The sequence below is a fragment of the Sapajus apella genome, unplaced genomic scaffold (assembly GCF_009761245.1).
Source record: "Sapajus apella isolate SASKATOON/1434 unplaced genomic scaffold, GSC_monkey_1.0 scaffold2, whole genome shotgun sequence".
In the NCBI taxonomy this organism is placed as follows: Eukaryota; Metazoa; Chordata; class Mammalia; order Primates; family Cebidae; genus Sapajus; species Sapajus apella.
The window spans coordinates 46,712,512-46,732,485 of record NW_022436942.1 but is presented as its reverse complement, the minus strand read 5'-3'; the positions used below and the strand labels follow the sequence as shown (position 1 = coordinate 46,732,485).

General features: G+C 36.4%; 1 protein-coding gene across 1 annotated transcript in view; it reads left to right on the top strand.

The window, feature by feature from the left end:
• The first annotated feature begins 292 nt into the window (after positions 1 to 292).
• CUNH12orf50 (chromosome unknown C12orf50 homolog) overlaps positions 293 to 19,974 on the top strand; it is a 42,266-nt gene continuing 22,584 nt past the window's right edge. The window contains exons 1-2 of the mRNA XM_032297148.1: positions 293 to 406; positions 743 to 863. Coding sequence (XP_032153039.1) covers positions 395 to 406; positions 743 to 863 — 133 coding nt within the window. The 5' untranslated portion in view covers positions 293 to 394. The remainder of the gene's footprint in view (positions 407 to 742; positions 864 to 19,974) is intronic.

The window sequence follows — 19,974 nt, the reverse complement described above, 5'->3', positions numbered from 1 at the left end:
ACATCTCTATTCCTAGTGGACCATATGGATTAATGGATAACAAAAGGTAGCATTTTATCAGTCATTTGCGGCATGTTATGCTATTTAATCATTAGATTATCTTGTTGCTTTCTCACTAAAGTTAGACTAATTTGCGGAAATTTAGACTTATGGTCTAATATTGGTAGAGTATATCTTTGTGATCCTAATTTAATCTACTCATTTCTTTTACTGATTAGCAGCCTATTGTTGTTGAACACTAATGTCAACAAATTGAGTTTTCTACACTGTTTACTTTTTCTTTTAGGGTTCCCAGTGCCGATTTCGACACTGTGAAGAGGCCCTTGGCAGTGACACTGTGTGCTCATTATGGAGAGAGAGGAAATGTTTAGATCCACTTTGCAGATTTAGACACATGGAAATGCAGGTAGAATTACTTAGCATCATCATTTTTGTTAAAAAGCATTTCCCTTCAATAATGCTGAATTATACTTTTACAAAACAATAGGGAAGAAATCTTTCTTCCTTCTACTATTTGATTTTAGGAATTTTGCCATTTTTTTCAACTTAATGGAGGAAAATGTTTTAGAAATACCCATTGCGTCTTTTGAATAGCAGGGCTTAGAAACGCTGGAAAACACACATGATCCTAAATCAGTTAACTGTAATTGTTTTTGTCTCATTGTGCTGTATTATAGCACATTGTATTTGTTGTGAATATGGTATATAATCACTACATTTCCCCCCATCTCCTTTTATCTAGCAAAACTGCAGCATTTCATGCTTCTGGGAAACCCAACCTCTTGGTTGTGTGAAGATCAGTTGTATCTTTTATCACAGCAAACCTCGAAATATCAATGGATTATTTTTGCCACCAAGTAGCAGTGAGTACATTTTTTGAAAACATGGACATACCATATTCTAATCTGGTTTTGGAGTGGCAGCGTAGAATGACACATTAAATACAGTATGACAAGATGAGCAATGCAATTTGATGGTCAATGGATAATTTGGAATGATTTTATCAGGATTCATGAGATGAGAGAAAGCTTAGGATGAACCATTAAGTAACTAACGAGATGATGTGAACAAAGAGCAAGTTAAACTTTCTCTGTGTGTATCTAAAATAGATATTATTCATATGAAAAATAAGACAGCTACTGACCTCACTAAACAGAAGGAGGCTATGTCTCAGCAAAGTATCACACAACTGAAGCTAAGCTTAGATATCATGCCTTCACTGGTGGTCTCTATGAATGTGCAGAAAGCTATCTCATAGGTGGAGAGAGCAAGGACATGACCTGGATTACACACTTCTGCTTCTAGCAGAACAGGCATGTGTGATGGTTCTTTCTAACTCCTCAATTGTGGAGAAAATGCAATGCCATTGCTACGAAAGCTGTGGCTCAATTCAGTCTAACTAAATTGTACTGAGACTCTAATATGTGATGAAAGTTAAAGTAGGTTCTGGAAAATGGATTCAGAAGACACCACAGTGTAAAGCAGTGAATGGTAAGAACATTGCTGAAGTCGGGACTATTATGTTTCCCTGATGCTTGTAACTACTCTACTTTCCTTCTATGGCCACCAAGTTTTTCTGATGGAATGGTTTTTTGTTTGTTGTTTGTTTGAGACAGAGTCTCTCTCTTTCACCCAGGCTGGAGTGCAGTGGCATGATCTTGGCTCATTTTAGCCTCTGTCTCCCAGGTTCAATATTTTCTCTCGTTCTGTAGGTTGTCTGTTTACTCTGTAGGTAGTTTCTTTGGCTGTGCAAAAGCTCTTTAGTTTAATTAAATCCTTTTCATCAATTTTTTTGTTGTTGTTGCGGTCGGCTTTTGGCATCTTTGTCATGTCCTACGTCCAGAATGGTATTTCCTAGGTTATTTTCCAGGATTTTTATAGTTTTAGGTTTTACAATGAAGGCTTTAATTCATTTTGAGTTGATTTTTGTATGTGGTATAAGGTAGGGGTTCAGTTTCCATTTTCTACATATGGCAAGCCAGTTATCTCAGCATCATTTATTGAATGGAGAGTCCTTTCCCCATTTCTTATTTTTGTCACCTTTGTCAAAGATCAGATGGTTTTAGGTGTGAGACATTATTTCTAGACTCTCTATTCTGTTCCATTGGCCTATGTGTCTTTTTTTGTGTGCCAGTACCATGCTTTTTTGGTTACTGTAGCCCTATAGTATAGTTTGAAGTTGGGTAACATGATGCCTCCTTCTTTGTTCTTTTTGCTTAACAGTCCCTTGGCAATTTGGGCTCGTTTTAGGTTCCATGTCAATTTTAAAATAGCTTTTTTCTAATTCTGTCAAGAATGTCATTGGTAGTTTGATAGAAATAGCATTGAATCTGTGAATTTCTTTGAATAGCATTGCTATTTTAATGATGTTCATTCTTCCTATCCATGAGCATAGAATGTTTTTCCATTTGTTTGCATCATTTCTGATTTCTTTAGGCAGTGTTTTGTAATTCTCATTGTAGACATCATTTGCCTCTCTGGTTAGCTGTATTCCTAGGTATATAATTCTTTTTGTGGTAGTTATTAATGGGATTGCATTCTTGATTTGACTCTTGGCTTGGATGTTGTTGGTGTACAGGAAAGCTACTGATATTTATCTGTTAATTTTGTATCCCGAAACTTTGCTGAAGTTGTTTATCAGATCAAAAAACTTTTGAGCAGAGACTATGAGGTTTTCTAGATGAAGAATTATGTCATCTGCAAGCAAGGGTAATTTGACTTCCTGGATTTCTATTTAGATAACTTTTATTATTTTTTTCTCTTGCCTGGTTGATCTGGCCAGGACTTTCAATAGTATGTTGAGTAGGAGCAGTAAGAGAGGTACACTTATCTTCCATTTTTCAAGGGGATTTTTTCCAGCCTTTGCTTATTCAGTCTGATGTAGGCTGTGGGATTTTTGTAGATGGCTCTTATTACTTTGAAGTACATTTCTTCAATTCCTAGTTTATTGAGGGTTTTTAACATGAAGCAATGTTGAATTTTATTAAAAGACTTTTCTGCATCTATTGAGATAATAATGTGGTTTTTAAAAAATTTTTAGTTCTGTTTATGTAATCAGTCACATTTATTGATTTGTGTACCTTGAACCAAACTTGCATCCCAGGGATAAAACATACTTTACCATGATGGATTAGCTTTTTGTTGTGGTGCTGAATTTGGTTTTCTAGTATTTTGTTGAGGATTTCCGCATCTGTGTTCATTGTGGATATTGGGCTGAAATTTTCTTTTTTGGTTTTGTTTCTGTCACATTTTGGTTTCAGGATGATGTTGGTCTCCTAGAATGAGCTAGGGATGAGTCTGTCCTCCTCAAATTTTTGAAATAGTCTCAGTAGGAATGGCACCAGCTTTTCTTTATACATCTGGCATAACTCAGCTGTGAGTCTGTCTGGCCCTGGGCTTTTTTTGGTTGGTAGGTTTTTTCTTACTTATACAGTTACAGAACACAGTATTGGTCTCTTCAGGGATTCACTTTCTTCCTCGTTTAGTCTTGGGAGGTTGTATGTGTTTAGCAATGTATTCATTTCTTCCAAATTTTCTAATTTGTATGCATAGAGGTGTTTATAGTAGCGTCTGATAGTTTTTGTATTTCTGTAGGGTCAGTGGTAATGTCTCCTTTGTCATTTTTTTAAAAAATTTAGTTTGAGACAGATCTGTCCCCCAGGCTGGAGTGCAGTGGTACAATCTTGGCTCAATGCAACCTCCACCTCTAGGGTTCAAGTAATTCTCCTGCTTCAACATCCTAAGTAGCTGGGATTACAGGCGTGTACCACCATGCATGGTGAATTTTCGCATTTTTAGTAGAGATAGGGTTTTGCCATGTTGGCCAGGCTTGTCTCAAACTCCTGGCCTCAAGTGATTCACCTGCCTTGGCCTCCCAAAGTGCTGGGATTACAAGTGTGAGCCACTGCATCCAGCCTCCCTTTATCATTTCTAATTGTGTTTACTTGGATCTTCTCTTTTTTTTTTTTTTTTTTTTTTTTTTTTTTTGTTTTTTTTTTATAATGTGAGTAGTCTATTTTTCTTATTAATTTTTTTCAAAAAATCAACTCCTGGATTTGCCAGTCTTCTGTATGGCTTTTGTGTCTCAATTTCCTTCAGTTCAGCTCTGATTTTGGTAATTTCTTGTCTTCTGCTAGCTTTAGAGTTGGTTTTCTCTTGCTTCTCTAGTTCTTGTAGTTGTGATGTTAAGTTGTTAATTTGAAATTTTTGTTTTGATGCAGTCATTTAGTGCTATAAAAGTTCCTCTTAACAATGAATTAGCTGTATCTCAGAGAGCCTGGTATGTTGTATCTTTTCTCATAAGTTTCAAAGGATTTCTTGATTTCTGCCTTAATTTCAGTGTTTACTCAAAAGCCATTCAGGAGCAGGTTGTTTAATTTCCATGTAATAGTATGGTAGTGTGTGATTTTCTTAGTATTAATTTCTATTTTTATTGTGCTGTGGTCTAAGGGCATGGTTGTTTATGATTTCATTTTTTAAAAATTTGCTGACTATTGTTTTATGTCCAATTGTATGGTCAGTTTGGAGTATGTGTCATATGATAATGAGAAGAATGGATATTCTGTTGTTTTGGGGTGGAGAGTTCTGTAGATGATTATTAAGTCCATTTGGTCAAGTTTTGAGTTTAGGTCCTGAATATCTTTGCTTTTCTGCATTGACAAACTGTCTAATACTGTCAGTGGGGTGTTGAAGTCTCCCACTATTATAGTATGGGAATCTAAGTCTCTTTGTAGGTCTCTAAGAACTTATTTTATGTATTTGAGTGCACCTGTGTTGGATGTGTATGCATTTAGGATAGTTAGGTCTTCTTGGTGAATTGAACCATTTACCATTGTATAATATGTGTTTTTTTTTAATCTTATTGTTTTGAAGTCTGTTTGGTATGAAATTAGGATTGCAACCCCTGATATTTTCTGTTTTTCATGTGCTTGGTAGACTTTTTTCATTTTTTTATTTTGAGCTTATGGGTATCATTGTATAATATGTGCAATGGGCGTCTTGAAGACAGCATACTAGTGGATCTTGCTTCTTTATGCAGCTTGCTACTCTGTAGCTTTTAATCGGGGCATTTAGCAACTTTACGTTCAAGATTAGATTGATATGTATTGATTTGATCCTGTCATCATGTTCTTAGCTGGTTATTATGCAGACTTGTTTGTGTGCTTGCTTTATAGTGTCACCGGTCTGCATTTGTAAGTGTGTTTTTGTAGTGACTGGTAACTATCTTTCCTTTCCATATTTAGTGTATCTTTCAGGACCTCTTGTAAGGCATGTCTGGTGGTAAAAGAAAAAAAAATGCCTCAGCATTTGCTTATCTGAAAAGGATCTTATTTATCCTTCACTTATGCAACTTAGTTTACCTGGATGTGAAATTCTTGGTTGGAAATATTTTTTCTTTCTTTTTTTTTTAAATTGCATTTTAGGTTTTGGGGTACATGTAAAGAACATGTAAGATTGTTGCATAGGTACACACATAGCAGTGTGGTTTGCTGCCTTCCTCCCCATCACCTATATCTGGCATTTCTCCCCATGTTATCCCTCCCCAACTCCCCAGGAAATATTTTTTCTTTAAGAATGCTGAAGATAGGCTTCCAATCTCTTCTGGCTTGTAGAGTTTCTTCTGAAAGGTTCACTGTTAGCCTGATGGACTGCCCTTTGTAGGTGACCTACTCTTCTCTTTAGCTGCCTTTAACATTTTTTTTTTCTTTTGTTTCAACCTGGTTATCTTTGTTTTTCTTCTACCTTCCTAATGCTATGTTATCAATCTTCCTGAATTGTTTATCTTCTTTTCCCCAACCTCTTACATGTGCAGTTTCAGGAGTTAGTTCTTTTTTTTTTTTTCTTTCTGTTTACTTTCTTGGTAGTCTCATCTAGATTTTGAATATGTTCCACGTGTCAGTGACTCCCAAATATAACGAGAGACTCCATTTGATCTGGTGCCCTATTAGCACTCTGCATTTTTCTACCACACTGTATTAGTCCACTTTTATACTGCTGATAAAGATGTGTCCAAGACTGGGCAATTTACAAAAGAAAGAAGATTAATAGACTTATAGTTCCATATGGAACTATACCCATGATCCAGTTACTTCGCATTGAGTTCCTCCCACAACATGTGGGCATTGTGGGAGTTGCAATCCAAGATGAGATGTGGGTGGAGACAAAGCCAAACCATATCATTCCACCCCCCGGCCCCTCCCGAATCTCATGTCCTCACATTTAAAACCAATAATGCCTTCCCAACAGTCCCCTAAAGTTTTAACTCATTTTATCATTAACTCAAAAGTCCACAGTCCAAAGTCTCATCTGAAACAAGGCAAGTTCCTTCCATCTATGATCTTGTAAAATCAAAAGCATGTTAGTTACTTCCTAGATACAATAGGGTACAGGCATTGGGTAAATACAGCCATTCCAAGTGGGATGGCTTTGGGGTCTTTTGGGAAGGCATTATTGGTTTTAAATGTGAGGACATGATATTCAGGAGAGGCTAGGGGTGGAATGATATGGTTTGGCTATGTCTACACCCATATCTCATCTTGAATTGTGGGAGAAGTTGGCCAAAACAAAGGGGCTACAGGCCCCATGCAAATCCAAAATCCAACAGGGTGGACAAATCTTAAGGCTCCAAAATGGTCTCCTCTGACTTCATGTCTCACATCCAGGTCATGTGGATGCAAAAGGTGGGTTCCCATGGTCTTGGGCTGCTCCCCTTATGTGGCTAAGCAGAGTATAGAGCCCACTCCTGGCTGCTTTCATGGGCTGGTGTTCAGTGTCTGTGGCTTTTCCAGGCACATGGTGCAAGCTGCCAGTGAATCTACCATTCTGGGGTCTAGAGGACAGTGGCCCTGTTCTCACAGCTCCACTAAGTAGTGCTCCTGAAGGGACTTTGTGTGGCTCTACCCCCACATTTCCCTCTCACATTGCTGTAGCAGAGGTTTTTCATGAGGACCCCGCCCCTTCAACAAACTTTTGCCTGGGCATCCAGGCATTTTCATACATCCTTCCAAAGTGCTAGGATTAGAGGCATGAATTCTAAGTCTGAAATCTAGGTGGAGGTTCCCAAATCCCAACTCTTGACTTCTGTGCTTTTGCAATCTCAACACCATGTGGAAGCTGCCAAGGCTTGGGACTTGCACCCTCTGAAGCCACAGCGTGAGCTGTACCTTGGCCCCTTTCAGCCATGGCTGGAGTGGCTGGGACACAGGACACCAAGTCCAAAGGCTGCACACAGTATGGGGACCCTGGGCCCAGCCCATGAAACCATTTTTTCCTCCTAGGTCTCTGGGCCTGTGTTAGGAGATGCTGCCGTGAATGTATCTGACATAAACTGGAGACATTTTCCCCATTATCTTGGGGATTAATATTTGGCTCCTTGTTAATTATGCAAATTTCTGTAGCCAGCTTTAATTTTTCCTCAGAAAATAAGATTTTCTGTTGTATTCCATTGTCAGGCTGCAAATTTTCCAAACTTTTATGCTCTGTTTCCCTTTTAGAACTGAATGCCTTTAACAGCACCCAAGTTACATCTTGAATGTTTTGCTGCTTAGAAATATCTTCTTCCAGATACCTTAAATCATCTCTCTCAAAGTTCCACAAATCTCTAGGGAAGGGGCAAAGTGCTGCCAGTCTCTTTGCTAAAACATAGTAAGAGTCACCTTTGCTCTAGTTCCCAACAAGTTCTTCATCTCCATCTGAGACCACCTCAGCCTGGATTTCATTGTCCATATCATTATCAGCATTTTGGTCAAAACCATTCAACAAGTGTCTAGGAGGTTCCAAACTTTCCCACATTTTTTTGTCTTCTTCTAAGCCCTGCAAACTGTCCCAACCTCTATTACCCAGTTCCAAAGTTGCTTCCAAATTTTCAGGTATCTTTCCAGCAGTGCTCCACTCTACTGGTACCAGTTTACTATATTAGTCCATTTTTATGCTGCTGATAAAGACATATTTGAGACTGGGCAATTTACAAAAGAGAGAGGTTTAGTGGACTTACAGTTCCATATGGCTGGGGAGGCCTCACAATCATGGTGGAAGGCAAGGAGGAACAAGTCACGTCTTACATGTAAGACATGCAGTAGGCAAAGAGAGAGAGCTTGTGCAGGGAAACTCCCATTTTTAAAACCATGAGATCTCATGAGATTTATTCACTATCACGAGAACAGCATGGGAAAGACTTGCCCCCATGATTCAATTACCTCCCATCTGGTTCCTCCTATGATATATGGAAATTTGGGGAGTTACAATTCAAGATGAGATTTGGGTGGGAAACAGCCAAACTATCACACACACCCATATACTTGCTTGCTCTACTCCAATCACATTGTATACTTGCTTTTCCCAGCACATGTTAGCATATTTCTTCACAGCCTTGCTAAAAGATCATGTTTTACACAAGACTATTCTGAACACTACATTTGAAATGTAGTCAGCCTTCCCATGCATGCCTTACACACTTCCAAACTTCCTTGCTTTGTTTGACTTTCTTATTGCCATACTCCCAATGATTGCTCAGATACAATATGATTTACTTGTTTAATATATCTATTGTTTGTTGTCTAATTCCTCCCTATAGAATGAAAGTTACATAAGAGCAAAAGCATTTTGTTCACTGATGAATCTTAAACACCGAACACACCACATAGTATTGTCTCTCACATAGTGGCCAGTTCTACCCCAGGAATCCCTGAACAGCATTTATTTGTGTTAAATCTGTAACTGCTTTCCCTCTGCCTGACACATTTCTGTACTCTACGGAAAAGGATTCAATTTCCAGACTGTAGATAAACTAACAAGTTCAGTTGAAATAGGCATTGAACTACTGCATAGCCTCTTTATTTGCAAATACTTCAATACCTCAGAAGGTGTAATTCGATTCCTGCTAGACCTAATATTTCCTACAATATTTCCAGGAACACCTATCTACCAAAGCCTATGTTAACCAAAACTGAGGTCCTAAATCTTTTTACCTTAGACAAAGATTAATTTGTAAGTAATACCTTCATGAATATCCACCTTTATGAATGTCAGTAAATGCATATGATTAACTGATAAATGCAGGGTAAGATTATTACAGACCATTCATAGCAAGCTGTAACTGGCTAAGTATAGGTTCATACAGAGCATTGTACAATGTGTGTAGTTTTGTTTTGGGTTAAAATATGATAAAATTTAGGTATTTAAATGTGCAACCCGTGAAACTTTTCAGGGCTTCTGCTTGACGAATTGAGACCTGTCACATAGTCCATATTAAATAGGTGAGTTGGAGCCACAGCAGTGCTATCTAAATCACCAGCTGTCCTCTTCCAGTATGAGGCACTTGCCAAAGGCAATTTCTTATGATATGATTTGCCATTGTATGCTATCTTTAAGCACTAAGTACAATTATCAGGAGTCCTACTTTTTTTGTCTGGGGGTATAAAACTGCCTGTTATTCTTTTTTCAATTTAAACTTCAACCTGCTAGTGAATTTTAAAAGGTTTTGGACTCTTTTAAAAGATATTTTATTTACATGTTTATAAACCATGGAATTTTAAAAGACAACATAATCACTCTGATTATTATCTCTAAGTTTAAAAGCCAACAGCTGCTAAACCAATTGAGAATGCTAAGAAAACATAGTTTTGTTAATATTTACAGTAAGAATTCCCTAGACATTTTCTGAGTACAATTCGTGTTTGCTTTGCAAGCCTAGTAGGCACTTATTCTTTCTCCTATGGTATACGTTAGAGATTAGTGTACTCTCTTAGACAAACTTTTTTATTTGTTCTTAAATTTGCTGAAGAAAAATTTGTTCCAAACACTGTAGCTAGCTTGAACATGGAAATTTCTCATCTTTTCTTGGCTAGCTGCCATTTTATTCTCTAGTGAACAATTGAATGGAATCATTTGATAATTATTTATTCTCAGTCAGTGTCCAGTGATGCCTTGGAAACTGATTTGGCCACTTTAAACGAAACTTTGGTCAGCTTTCTTTAGAATGTCTGGCCTATGTATTTATGACCTGCCTTTTATTTGAAGTCTTGAAAAGCCAGTTGCTAGTAAATTGTTTTTAAATAGTTTAATAAATACTTTACTTGAATATTTGAGTCAGTACACACAGGCTAATGTGTGTGTGTGTGTATTTCAGAAAAGAAGAAGAAAATTTATAATGGTTATAAGGGTAAAACTTCTTCAACTTAGTTCTTTCCTCTCTGGGGAAGAAAGAGAGGGCTTAAGGAAATGTCATAGCACACCGAATGGTAGCCCCTGGGATAATTTGTGTTGGTTGGGACATTCTTTATCCTGACTACATACTGCATCTATTCTCATCCAAGGTCCAAAGAGTATCCAAACTTACAAAAAAATAAAAGCAGGAACTCAAATATTAGTTCTTCAGGCTTAACATTTGTTAGTCATGTTTAAGACCTCCACAACTTGCTTTTTAGAACTGTGAAAATTTGCAGTTTAATTACGGCTTTTAAAAAATGAAGTGGAGTTATAAGAAATCAGAAACTCACATACCCAATGTTTTAGAATAATCTGTTAAGTATGGCAGTGTTATACTGAGCACTTTTCATGCCTAATTTTATTTAATCATCATAAAAACTGGCCAAATAGGTATAGTTAGTCTCCTGGGTTTACAGATAAAGAAAATGAGGTGTAGAGGCCAAATATCTTAAGCAATATAAAACTTCTCATAAGTGGCAGTTTCTGAATTCAAACGTAGTTCTGTCTGACTCTAAAAGTATCTCACAAAAAAATCAGACATGACATTGAAAGTATACTCCAGTGCTTTTTGTCATTTGAATGACCATGCATCAGACCTCCTGATCTGGCTTCTGCCTTCTGAGGGGCTAATTCTATTCCACCCTACCCCATAGACTTCTTTTCAAAGCTATTAAAGTTCTTCAAATTTAGTAGAGGACTACCTTTCCCCTTTAATTTACGGTATAGAGTGAGATATTATAGAACTTCTGAGTTATGTGTACTTCCATTAAATAAGGTTTCTTTTCTCTTTCTCAATATATATTTCCGTCTTTTCTGAAACATGTTCCCTTACATCACATGAAGCTCAGAAGCCCAGGTACCCCATCTGATATTTGTCTCACCCCCATGCTCTCAATTCTGGCTCCACATTAGAATTACCTGGTGAGCTTAAAACAGCAACTACCAAAAAACAAAACACTTCTCAGTCACCACTTAGACCACCCATTAAACAGATGCTTCATTATACCTTTGTTTCCTCCCCAACTTTCTGAGACATTTTTTAACTTACAAGAATAGTTTACTATTCTTTAATTTACAAGAATAGTTCAGTGAACAGCCATGCATTCTTCACCTATATTCACCAATTAACATTTTGTCACATTTACTTTCTCTTTTTCCTTTATTGTATTTATATATCTGCATATAATGTACAAATACATATTTATTTGTTTTTTGGAACCATTTGGTAGTTAGCTGCCAATATTTTCACACTTCATTGCTAAATACTTCAGCATGTACCTTCTAAGTTCAAGGGCATTCTCCTATATAATCACACATGACTATCATATATAGAGAATTCTATCAATGCTGATACAATTGATAGAATCAACAATGTCTAATATTCAACCTGTATCAAAATTTTCTACATATCCAATAATGCTTGTAATAGCAATGCTTCCCCAAAACTTAGTATACATAGAAATCACCTGACACTCTTGTTTAAATTGTAGTCTAATTCAGTATATCTGGGTTGGAGGCTGAGATTCTGAATTTCTAATAAGATCGTAGTTTCTTGGGACCAAACATTGGGTATGACAGCTGTAAAATTGTTGTTTTTTTTTCCCCATCCAATTTCCAATTAAGCATCATTCATTGCAATTGGTTGTCATGTCTCTATTTAATCTCTTTTTAAAAATCTTATATCTCTTTAAAAAAATTCCCAGGATTTTTTTTTCTTCCTTGTCATATACATGTGTTTTTTTAGAGACAGGATCTTGCTCTGTTGCCCAGGGTGGAGTGCAGTGGTGTGAACACAGCTTACTGCATCCTTGACATCCTGGGCCCAAGTGACCATCTCACCTCAGCCTCCTGAGTAGCTGGGACCACAGGCTCATGCCACCATGCCCAACTAATTTTGTAATTTTTGGTAGAGATGGGATCTCACCATGTTATCTAGGCTGGTCTCAAACTCCTGGGATCAAGCAATTCTCTCACCTTGGCCTCCTAAAGTGCTAGGATTACAGGCATGAACCACTGCACCCTGCCCCATGTCATATACATTTTAAGAGTTCAAGCCAGTTGTTTTGTAGAATATCTTCTAAGGTGATTTGTTCATTTGTTTCCTCCTAATTATGTTTAAACTATTTTTTTTTTGCAAAAATACTGCAAAGATCAATCAGTTATTTAAAAATCTACACAAGCATTGTATAGATTTGCCCTAATGCCCTAAGCAAACAATTCCACTGGAGTGCCCTTAATGAACTAGTGAAAAGGGAAGAAAAATACTTTGTGAAGAACCTCCGCTCTGTGAATTTTACACAAATTAGCATTTCTTATACTCTTTGAAGGACAAGAGAAGGACAGTGCCCAATTCCTAGTGAGTCTAAATAAAAACAACTTGTTTGGTTATAAATAATTTGTTTAAACCAAAGTTTCTTTTAACCGACTTGTTTTGTATTGCATGTGTGTTCTAACTATCGAAGTATTTATAGGTGTAGGAAATACTGCATTATGATGATAATGTTTATGACATCTGTTTTTAAAAAAATGGAATTTGTTTTGAAAATTGACAAAGCATGTAAAGTAGATGTTCATGAATGAAATGCCCTAGCATGAAATGATGTGATAGTATAGTCTATTGTAAGTACTTGTAGAGACTCTCTTGGTCATAAACGGTGGAGTAGTGCTAAACGTTTTAACAACTGGCTCTTTTCCCCCACCTTGCTCCCCTCCCCAAGAAAAACAAACTGGAAAAAATCCAAAACAAAACAGCTCTGGTTTTTCACATTTGCCAATTACCATGAAGCAAATAGTTTCTCTGCAGCCAATTTCAAGCTATAAATGTGTCATCAGTACACTTGCAAAATTCCTGAAAATTTGTCAGTTCTCACATGCTTATCTGAGCCCACTCCAGTACATTACTGGTTTTAAGGAGAGAAACCCAACTCAATTTTATTTATGGGAAAACTGGAATTCTTGGCTAATATAATTGAAGAGATTAGGGACAGAGCTGACCCCAGACCTGGCTGGATCCATATTTCCTTCACCAACTCTTGGCTCTTAGCCAGTTGTCCTTCTTATATACTGCAGTTACTCCAGAAGCTCCAGACCTAGATTTTGGAAGCAGGATAGGCTTAAATTAAGAATAGCAGCTCTAGCTCAGATTAGCTTGAAATATCAACCTACCACATATTTGCCACTATAAACGTGGACAACTTAATATCTCTGTGGGCCAATTTCTTCATCTGTATGGTAGAGATAGTAATAGTACCTGTCACTGGGTTTTAGACATTTAACTCAATAGTTTAGAATTCTTGGCAAAGAGTGAGTAATCAGTCTTTTCATTACCATCATCATTCTAAATTAACATCAGAAGAAATAAGTCTTTCTTATTCAGCTAAAGCCTGAGTATTGAATCTCGTCTAACGATGTAGAAAACATGTTCATCCTTAATAGTTGTTCAAGCTAGGGGATTAGCCAATGTTTGGGTCCCGGGGGTCATCTTTATTCACATTAAGTAGATTGAAAATGGGAAAAAGGTGATTCCCTAAAAAATACCCGGATATACTTTACCTAAAATGAGAGCAAAAAAATATATATTAAAGAACAAGCAAAAATAATAATTACTATACAATATTTTTAAAAAATATATTTTTCAAAAGAGTTATATGAAATATATGTGATCACCTCAAAGTTGATCTTAGTGACATGAAGCTCTGCTTTGGGTAAAAAAAATCAAGGTGACAAAAATTGTCTATGTATAAATTCATGGAAAGTGCATTATAGTAGTTTCTTAAAATGCAAAGACCATTGGAATTTGTGATCTCATAGGAAAGTTACTCTAATCAATAAAGATATAATAATATGTGTTAATTTCAGCACATTTTTGTTTTAATCATTGCAGAGAGGTAAACTTACCAGTGTCTGAAGTTTTATTGCATTACTTGGTTACTTGAATTATTTATTCCATATTTCTAATTGGATAGTTTCTGTTAACTATATATGCTCTTTCCCATCATATCTCTTTCTCCCTCTGATATGTATTTAAACACACGTAATAGAAAGGTGTGATGAACAATGGTCTTTATTTGTGATGAAATATCCACATTTTTCATTAAACTTTTTAATTATAAGTTTAAATAGTTGCAAAGGGTGTAATTTTCAACATTTTATCAATACTGACTTTAAAGGTAAAAGTTTTCTCATTCTTATTATGAATTTATCTAATGACATCTTATAATGATTTGATATTTATCATCTGCTTTAAAAATACAAGAACGGGCCGGGCGCGGTGGCTCAAGCCTGTAATCCCAGCACTTTGGGAGGCCGAGGCGGGTGGATCACAGGGTCAAGAGATCGAGACCATCCTGGTCAACATGGTGAAACCCCGTCTCTACTAAAAATGCAAAAAATTGGCTGGGCATGGTGGTGCGTGCCTGTAATCCCAGCTACTCAGGAGGCTGAGGCAGGAGAATTGCCTGAACCCAGGAGGCGGAGGTTGCGGGGTGCCGAGATCGCGCCATTGCACTCCAGCCTGGGTAACATGAGTGAAACTCGGTCTCAAAAAAAAAAAAAAAAAAAAAGAGAAAAAGAAAGAAAAAAAAAACAAGAACAATAATCTTAATTAAAATTAAACAGGTTCTGAGATTTATATGGAAGAGCAGAGCCAGAAATAGTCAAGACATGGTTGAAGAATAAAAAAAAAATTATAGGACTTGTTCAACCAGATATCAAGGCCTATGAAGTGATGGAGATTAGGACAGGGTAGTATTAGCCACAGGCTAGACAAATTGGTAAATGGAACAGAGTAGCTGAAACAGACCTTTCCATAGATGGACACTTGATTTGTTAGGAGAACGTGATAAGCACTACACCACAGAAACAGACTGGACACTTGATTTGTAACAGGTAGCATGGATGAGCAATGGGTGGTCTTTTCAGTTAATGAGGGAAAAATGGACTTCTCTCTCACACAATAGATAAAAATCAATTCTAGGTAAATTCTTGGTCAAAATGTAAAAGGCCAATATTTAAAGACTTAAAATACAATAAGGACACAAAATATTGACCATTTCAGAGAATATAAATAAATTTGGCTGCATTGAAATTAAAATTTGTATTTATCAAAAACATCATATAAAAGATAAAAAGATAAACCAACAAATAAGAGGATATTTCCAGCATGTGTGCTTATGTGACTCCAAGGAAAGACCTGAACTCAACATTTGAATACAAATAAACAAGAAAGGCCAGAGGACCTAATGAAAAGGTTTCTCTATTTCACCACTATTGAGATTTTGGACTGGATTGTTCTTTGTTGGAGTCTGTCTTATCTGTTGTAGATTGTTTAACAGCACCTTTATCCTCTACCTACTAGATTTTAATAGGACCCTCCTTGTTTTAACAACCAAAAATATATTCAGCCATTGTCAAATATTTCCTAGTAGGTAGGGAGCAAAATTACCTCTACTTGAGAACCACTGTCATAGAACATTAAGCAGAAAGCATTAACAGGCATTGGAAAAGGAAGAAACTCAAATGTAAACAAACAAGATGATCAATCTTATTAATAGGAAAATCCAATGGAAAGCACTTTGAGATATGATATACCCATTATATTGGCAAATATTAAAAATTCTACCAATTGTTGGTGAAGACAAAGAACATTAGGAATTTCTGTGCACTTTAGGAGGATCTGTAAATAGATACAAGCACTTTGGAAAACAGTCTAACATTATCTTGTCCAGTTAAAATTACATATTACTTAGGACCAAGCAATTCCACTTTTGAAGCATATATCCTAATGAAATCCATTACCATGTACATTTGGGTACGTGTATTAAATACAAGAATGCACATAACAGCATTATTTGTAATGACTAAAGTGTAGAAACAGTCAAATGTGCAACAAAAGTGGAATGCATAAATAAAGTGTGGTACATTCCTTCAATACTAGACAGTGATGAAAATAGGAGAAACAGGTGAGTAAGGAGGTATTTAACAGATAAAATATTAAAGAAGACAAGAAAGCATAGATACTGCTTAATTCTATTTATAAAACGTTCAAAAATAAGCAAAATTAAACTTTATGTTTAGGGATGCACACTTAGTAGTGAGATAATAAGAAAAAATAAAAAGTGATTACAATAGGTTAGGTTGAAGATACCTATTGTGAGTATGGGGAAGGAAAGTTGTGTGAACTGAAGAGGACGTTTAGGAGGCTATTAAAACATGACTTAGGTGTTGGCTTTGTGATATTCATTACATTATAAGTTTTATAATTTTCATACTTTTCTGTGTATGTGTTATATTTCACAGTTTTAAAAAGGTAAAAAAATACTTAAGCAAACAATTCTTTATTTAGGGAAATTTTTCTTTATCTTAAAACGATCGCCATTAACTATTCACAATAGCAAAGACATGGGATCAAGCTACATGCCCAACAAAGATAAATTGGATAGACAAAATATGGTATTAATACATATATGCCATGGAATACATGCAGCCTTAAAAAAGAAATGAGATTCTATCCTTTGCAGGGACATGGATGGAGCTGGAGGCCATTATCCTTAGCAAACTACTGCAGAAAAGCAAATAGTGCATGTTCTAATTTACAAGAGGGAGCTAAAGATGAAAACGAATGGACACATAAAGGGGAACAACACACACTGGGGCCTACCAGAGGGTGGAGGATGGAAGGAGGGAGAGGATCAGGAAAAATAACTCATGGGTACTAGGCTTAATACTTGGGTGATGAAATAATCTGTACAACAAACCCCCATGGTACAAGTTTATCTATATAACAAATCTGCACATGTACCCCTGAACTTAAAAGAAAAGTAAAAATAGAGCTATTACTGTTTAACTTTCTTCACATATTTTTAACCTAACCTAATATATTTATGCTTGAGTTTATTTATCACCTATTAACATTGATACAAGAAAAATATATAGAGATTTAAATTTTTGTTTTATTAAGTTTCCATATTATGGAGACTTATGTTCTTTAACACACTTCCTTAACACATGCGTTTAGGACTGAATTTTTCTTACAATTATCACTGGCATTTAATTTATTAAAACAACATAATTACATTACAAATATTGATAATTATTACATATCAAAGTATAATTATATTGAAAAATTGTCTTTTAATGAGATGAATGATGATCAATATTATTCTTATTTGTTTACAAAGCAAAAAAGTATATATTGCTGCTATGGCTTGTTTGTATCCTTCCAAAATTCATGTTGAATATGAATAAGAAGGCCTCAGAGGCTTCACACAGAGCTTGGTCTATTTTGCCCTTTTGCCCTTCTGCCTTCTTCTACGTGAGGACACAGAATTTATCTCCTCTAGAGGGCACAGTAACAAGGCACCCTCTTGGAAGCAGAGTCCTCATAGAGACCAAACATGCCAGCGCCTTGACCTTGGACTTCTCAGCCTCCAGACCTTGATAAATAAATTTCTGTTGTTTATAAATTTTCCAGATATTTTGTTACAGCAGCAAAAATGGAATAAGACACTTGCTAAAATCTAATGTCCAGAATGAGCATATTCTAATATTGGATCAGTCAGTTATAATATAGTAAACATTTTATGAACTGAAATAATATGAAGACTCACTTCAATGAGAAGATTTTACAAAATAATTTCATAAAAAAGTTTTCACTATCTCAGTTGGAAGATTTTATTTGAAAATTTTATCTATGGGCTTTTTCTAAGATATTGTGAACAATTTGGCAAACTTGTAAATAATTCTACTTGCATTAAAAATTTTGTGATGACTAGATAACTTTCAGAATGATGCTGTGAAGAATTCTATAAACCCATTCCTTAGTGAAATAATCATAGTTGATGAAACTTACATGTTAAAAATGTTTCCAAGTTTCAAGAAATTGTCTTAAGGGCATACAGCAAATGAACTCATATTCATGGAATCAAATCTACTAAAGCCTGTAAAAATGGTAAGTCTATTGTTTTGGAACCACCACCCACTCCTTTCATCACCTCTCAGTTTAGTGTGACAGAAGCTCTACTCTGAATGGATGCAGCCAAGAACATAGAGCTCTTTCTATGTCCAGCTTCTAGTCAAGAACTATAGCATGTTTCTGAGGGGAGGAAAGCTGCTAACATTTCTTATCCTCCCCAATTCCCAACTCCGTGTTGGTAGAGCTCTATAATTCAGGCCTGAATCTTGTTTTCATCAAGCCCCATGCATAAAGCAAAAGTTCCAAGAGATTTGAAACTTGTTTTCACCAACCCCATATATAAAGCAAAAGTTTTATCTCACATGCAGCAGACTAGGAATAATTGGACCCCAATTACCTTTGCCTCAGATGGAGCATGGGTGGAGGTCCCATGCCAGGAGGCACAAGACATAAGGACCAGAAATTACCACCTCTGCTTCATGCCCTAATTGTAAAACAGGAGTGTCACTCCAAAAGAATTTAGTGACTATCCCTGCTCTTAGCATTAGCACTGAGATTTTGTGCAGACAGAGAGTAGAAAACTCTGAAGCTCTCCAAAACAAAACCAAATTTATTTGGAATAGAACATAGTGTGGGAAAGCTTAAAATTATGGATGCTCTGAAAACGGTGGTGATTCGAGATAAGTAATTAAGAGGAGGCTAGTATCTCTAAGAGAGGAGCAAACTAAACTGCAAACCAGCTAGAAGTTTACCAAAGACAACGTGGTAAAGAGACAATTAAAAAGAGCTCTTTTGGGATCGGAATAAACTTCGAAGATTGGCCTCAAAGCTTAGCTCTCCAAAGGAGTCAGAATTTATTTGGGTTAAACTGTGGAGCAATTTATGCCCTATACATTGATGAAACAATGGAGCATTAAGCCAGCAGTGTATGGAAGCTAAATCTCCGTGTGATACCAGTAGAGGTGGACAACTTAACAGAGAAAATAGGGAAAGGAGCAAAATGAATCCTGCTAAAGCCCTTGTTATCCCTGTTTACTGTGGACATGCCAAGGCTACATCCTCTGAGGAATGAAAACAGAGGCTGCATATTGCGGGAGAAAATAGATTTTACTAAAGTATTTCAACAAAGTCACTCAAAAATTAAAAAGCAAACAGCAACAAGCTTCAGGTTAAGGAGGGAAATCAATATTCAGAGTTGCTACAATATATTATCACAAATGTTGAGTTTTCAGTAAAAAATTATGAGACATGCAAAAAAACAGAAAGGTATAATCCACTTATAGAAACAAAGGGGGCAATAGAATGCCTCCTATGAGAGGGATGTGATGTTCAACTGTGCATCGATTTTTTTTTAACTTTTATTTTGGCTTCAGGGGTACAGGTTTGTTTATACAGGTTTGCTCTAAGGATAAACTGCATGTCCTGGGGTTTAACGTATGTATTATTTTGTGACCTTGGTCATAAGCATAGTACCTGATAGGCAGTTTTCATTCTTCACCCTCCTCTCACCCTCTGCACTTGAGTAGGCTCCAGTGGCTGTTTTTCCCTTCTTTGTGTCCATGTGTACTCAATGTTTAGCTCCTATTTGTAAGTGAGAAGGTGCAATGTTGGTTTTCTATTCCTGTGTCAGTTCCCTTAGGAAAATGGCCTCCAGCTCCATTCATGTTGCTGCAAAGGACATGATCTCATTCATTTTTATGGCTGTGTAGTGTTTCATAGTGGATATGTGCCTCATTTTCTTTATCCAGCCTACCATTGATGGGCATTTAAGTTGACTCCATGTCTTTGCTATTGTGAATAGCGCTATGATGAACATACGCATGCATGTGTCTTCACAGTATACTGCATATACCCAA